The sequence below is a fragment of the Eleutherodactylus coqui genome, chromosome 9 (genome assembly GCF_035609145.1).
Source record: "Eleutherodactylus coqui strain aEleCoq1 chromosome 9, aEleCoq1.hap1, whole genome shotgun sequence".
Lineage (NCBI taxonomy): Eukaryota > Metazoa > Chordata > Amphibia > Anura > Eleutherodactylidae > Eleutherodactylus > Eleutherodactylus coqui.
The window spans coordinates 172,485,311-172,489,569 of record NC_089845.1 but is presented as its reverse complement, the minus strand read 5'-3'; the positions used below and the strand labels follow the sequence as shown (position 1 = coordinate 172,489,569).

Below are 4,259 nucleotides of genomic sequence, written 5' to 3'. Positions count from 1 at the left end.
GAACACCTGGCTGAAGTGTTCGATATACTTGTTTGCCATCACCTGAACATGAAACCATCCAGATATCATCTCTTACAAATGTAAATACAATACTTGGGACACGTCGTGACTGTGGAAAGAGTTAGACCCGATCCAGAGAAGATTGCAGCAGTACAAAAATGGCCAATACCCCAAACTGTTAAACAAGTGAGGAGTTTCTTATGATTCACAGGATACTACTGAAGATTTATCCCCAATTTCACCAGAATTGCTGAACCATTACACAAACTGATCCAGGGAACGTCAAAACAAAAATGCAGAAAAAACATCTACATCAGATGGGAGAAAGAACAAGAAGCTTCCGAAATCCTGAAAAATGAGCTAACATCCCCCCTGTTCTGGGATATCCAGATTACAACAAATTCTTTCGAGTATACACCGATGCGAGTAAGCGAGGACTGGGTGCGGTATTAAGTCAAGTTCAAGCCGATAAAGAAAGGTAGGATTATACCTACCCGATAATCAGGTTTCCAGGAGTCTCCACGACAGCACCACCTGAGATCGCCTCCTCCTGATAGGACAGGAACACACCGAGAGGTTAAAGTTCCCCCCCCCCCCCCCCGTCCTCCCCTCCTCAGTGTATTATAACGAAACTGCCGGGGTAGGAGCTAACTTAAATTTTTTCCTATCTGGTATACTTTTTATTTTATTATCCTTTATTTATTTAATTATTTTTATATACATTATTCTTTCTTGGGGAGGGAATGTACGGGTGCTGTCGTGGAGACTCCTGGAAACCTGATTATCGGGTAGGTATAATCCTACCTTTCCCAGGGAGTCTCCACGACAGCACCACCTGAGACGTATCAACTAAAGTAATTCTAGGGTGGGATTGCCGCTGAGAGGACCTTACGACCGAAGGACATGTCCTCGTCTAGCTGCACCTTTACCCTGTAGTGTTTGACGAAAGTATGGGGCTTTTTCCATACTGCTGCCTTACATATTTGCTCTACTGATGCCGAGCCATGCTCGGCCCATGAGGTCGCTACTGCCCTTGTGGAATGGGCTTTAAGAGCCGAGGGGGCCTCCATCCCCAAAGCCTTATATGACTCGCTAATGGCCAGGCGAATCCACCTGGCTATAGAGCTTTTGGCTGCTTTCTTTCCCTTATTAGGGCCTGAATATTGGACGAACAGGTTGTCGTCCTGCCTCCATGGGCCTGTGGCCTCGATGTACGTCAAGACTGCTCTTCTGACGTCCAAAAAGCTTAGGGTTCGCTCGCTCTCGTCTTTTGGGTGATTATAGAACGAGGGTATTATTATGTCATGGGCCCTATGGAATGGGGATACCACCTTAGGCAAAAAGGTCGGGTCTGTTTTAAAGACTAACTTGGTATCTGTAATCTTGAGGAGCGGGTGGCGTATGGATAGGGCCTGTAGCTCGCTGACCCGCCTGGCTGAGGAAATTGCCACTAGGAAGATAGTTTTTACTGTGAGCATTTTTAATGAGAGCCCCTCCATTGGTTCGAAGGGGTCCCCTGTCATGGCCCTCAAGACTAAATTAAGGTTCCAGTCTGGGCAAATATTGGTGGACCTGGGTCGAAGCCTATCTGCCGCTGCCAGGAATCTATTGATCCACCTGTCCCCGGATAACTTAGTGTCAAACAGGGCGCTAAGGGCTGCCGTTTGGACTCTTAGGGTGCTTGGGGCGAGGCCCATATCCAGGCCGTCCTGTAGAAAGTCCAGGATCAGAGGGACGTCCGCACTGCTGCCTGAGGAGCCTCTCTCTTGTCTCCAAGAGGTAAACCTCCTCCAGATTCTCTGGTATATGCGGTTGGTAGTCTCTTTCCTGCTTGCCATTAGCGTTCTGACTACCTTGCTTGAGAATCCCCTGCCCCTCAGTATGGATTCTTCAGTAACCAAGCTGTTAGATGAAGTCTGCTTACGTCGGGGTAGTTCAGGGGTCCCTGCGTTAGGAGATTCTCTTGAGCCGGAAGGGTAACTGGCTCCTGGATGCTCAAGTCTCTCAGGAGGCTGAACCAGCTCCTTCTTGGCCAAAAGGGAGCCACAAGGATCAGGGTGCACGGTTGTGACCTGAAGTGCTGTAGTACCCTTGGGATTAGTGGGATCGGGGGAAATGCGTACGCCAGTTCTCCTCCCCAGTCCTGGCTCAGGGCGTCCACCGCTGTCGGTTGGTCTTCCCGTCTGAGGGAGAAGAAGTTCGTCACCTTGGCGTTTTGTTTTGACGCGAATAGGTCTATTTGCGGGAGACCCCATTTGTCCGTCACTATCCGGAATGCCTCCTGGGATAAGGACCATTCCCCTGGGTCTAAGCGCCCCCGGCTGAGGAAGTCTGCTCTTTGATTCAGAGATCCCTTTAAGTGTACCGCTGACAGTGAGATGATGCGGCCCTCCGCCCAGCGAAATATCCTTTGCGCGATACTTTGCAGAGCTGGTGACCTCGTGCCCCCCTGGTGTCGGATATGGGCCACTGCCGTGGTGTTGTCCGACAGTACCCGTATATGTTGGTTTCTTACCGTCTCCCCCAGGTGCTGCAGGGCCTTCCAGATTGCTTGTAGCTCCCTGTAGTTTGAGGATTGATGCTTCGTCTGCGGTGGCCATGGGCCCTGTAGGAGCTGGTCTCCGACGTGCGCCCCCCACCCCCAGGAGCTTGCATCTGTCGTGATCTGTACTGCCGGGTGCAATATCCAGTGGACTCCTTTTTTTAGATTTCTTGGGGACGTCCACCAGCGTAAGGATACCCTTACCAAGTTCCTGATCTGTATTCTGTTTTCTAACGAAGCTTGCCTGCCGTCCCATGCTGCGAGGACTGCTGCTTGCAGGGGTCTGGTATGTGCCTGTGCCCATGCTACCCCCGGGATGCATGATGTTAGACTTCCTAGGAGAGACATAGCCTCCCGGATTGTGCATGACCGTCTCTGCATAAAGGATTTTACCATGTGCCGAATTTTCTGCCCCTTTGCCTCGGGGAGGAAGGAGCATTGGGCCTCTGAGTCGAGTGTTATGCCTAAAAACACCTTCTCCGTGCTGGGGTTTAGGCTGGACTTCTCCCAATTTATGATCCAACCTAGGAACTGTAACAGGCTGAGCACTGTTGCCAAGTTCTCTACTAGGCGTTCCCTGGACTCGGCTATGATTAGTATGTCGTCCAGGTATGGGATTATTAGGATCGACCTCTGCCTTAGGTAGGCTGCAACCTCCGCCATGATCTTCGTGAAGATGCGGGGTGCTGAGGAGATTCCAAAGGGAAGGCATCTGAATTGAAGATGCCTTGTCTTGCTGCCCATTTCCAACGCGAACCTTAGGTACTTCCTTGAGTCCCTGTGGATCGGTACATGCAGATAGGCGTCTTTCAGGTCGATCGAGGCCATGTAGGCCCCCCTGGGGATCAACTTTACCGCTGATGTGATGGACTCCATCCTGAATTTTCGATATTTTATGAAAACGTTCAGGGGTTTTAGATTTATTATCAGGCGTGAACCTCCCCCGGGTTTCTTTACTAGAAAGAGTCTGGAGTAATGCCCCCAGGTCTCCTCTTCCTGTGGCACGAGGGACACTGCCTTTAGATGTCTTAGGTCCTGTACCGCCTGCTGAAGCGGGTACAGTTGTTGTACTGGACCTCGCGTGATAATATATTTTCTCCTGGGGGGGGATACTAACTCGATTCTGTATCCCTGCTGCAGGATCTCCGGGATCCACGGGCTCCTGCAAATCGAGGCCCACCGATCCGCAAAGCCCTGCAGCCTCGCCCCCACTGGGATGGCGTCAGGGCTTCTGCTTGGCTGGGTCCCCCTGGTGCGGGTTGAAGAGGAAGCTTCTCCCTCTGCCTCCCTTGGGGTAACTCCATCGGCCCATCTTGCCCTTGCCTTTATAGGGTTCCGATTGTTGTGCCGGGGTTCGGAAGAAGGTCCTCCCCTTACGTTGTCTTTCCTCCGGGAATCCCTTCTACTTATCCGACGCTTTCTCTAGTATTTTATCTAGATCCGGACCAAAGAGGAATTGGCCGTGAAAGGGTAGCGAGCACAATTTATTCTTGGATGTTAGGTCGCCCGACCATGACTTCAGCCAGAGGACCCTCCTGGCCGAGTTGGTTAGGGCCGTTGCTTTTGCCGAAAGCTTCACTGACTCCGCTGCTGCGTCTGCCAGGAAGTTAGTGGCCATCTTTAACATAGGGAGGGAATCTATGATCTGCTCCCTTGGTGTTTTGCTCGAGATGTGCAGCTCCAGTTGTTCGAGCCACACACCCAGGGTTCTGGCGAC

General features: G+C 51.3%; 1 protein-coding gene across 1 annotated transcript; it reads right to left on the bottom strand.

Annotated features, from left to right (window-relative positions):
* Positions 1–602: 602 nt before the first annotated feature.
* Positions 603–3,731, bottom strand: LOC136578612 (uncharacterized). The gene is made up of 2 exons (XM_066578791.1): positions 3,575–3,731; positions 603–3,355 (listed from the first exon to the last, which is right to left on the bottom strand). The coding sequence occupies exon 2, from the start codon at positions 3,252–3,254 to the stop codon at positions 861–863; it is 2,394 nt and encodes a 797-aa protein (XP_066434888.1). The 5' UTR covers positions 3,255–3,355; positions 3,575–3,731; the 3' UTR covers positions 603–860.
* Between the last annotated feature and the right edge of the window lie 528 nt (positions 3,732–4,259).

Bases quoted from the DNA above. Each gene is read 5' to 3' on its own strand.
- LOC136578612 (XM_066578791.1), bottom strand. From the start codon at position 3,254: ATGCCTTCCCTTTGGAATCTCCTCAGCACCCCGCATCTTCACGAAGAT.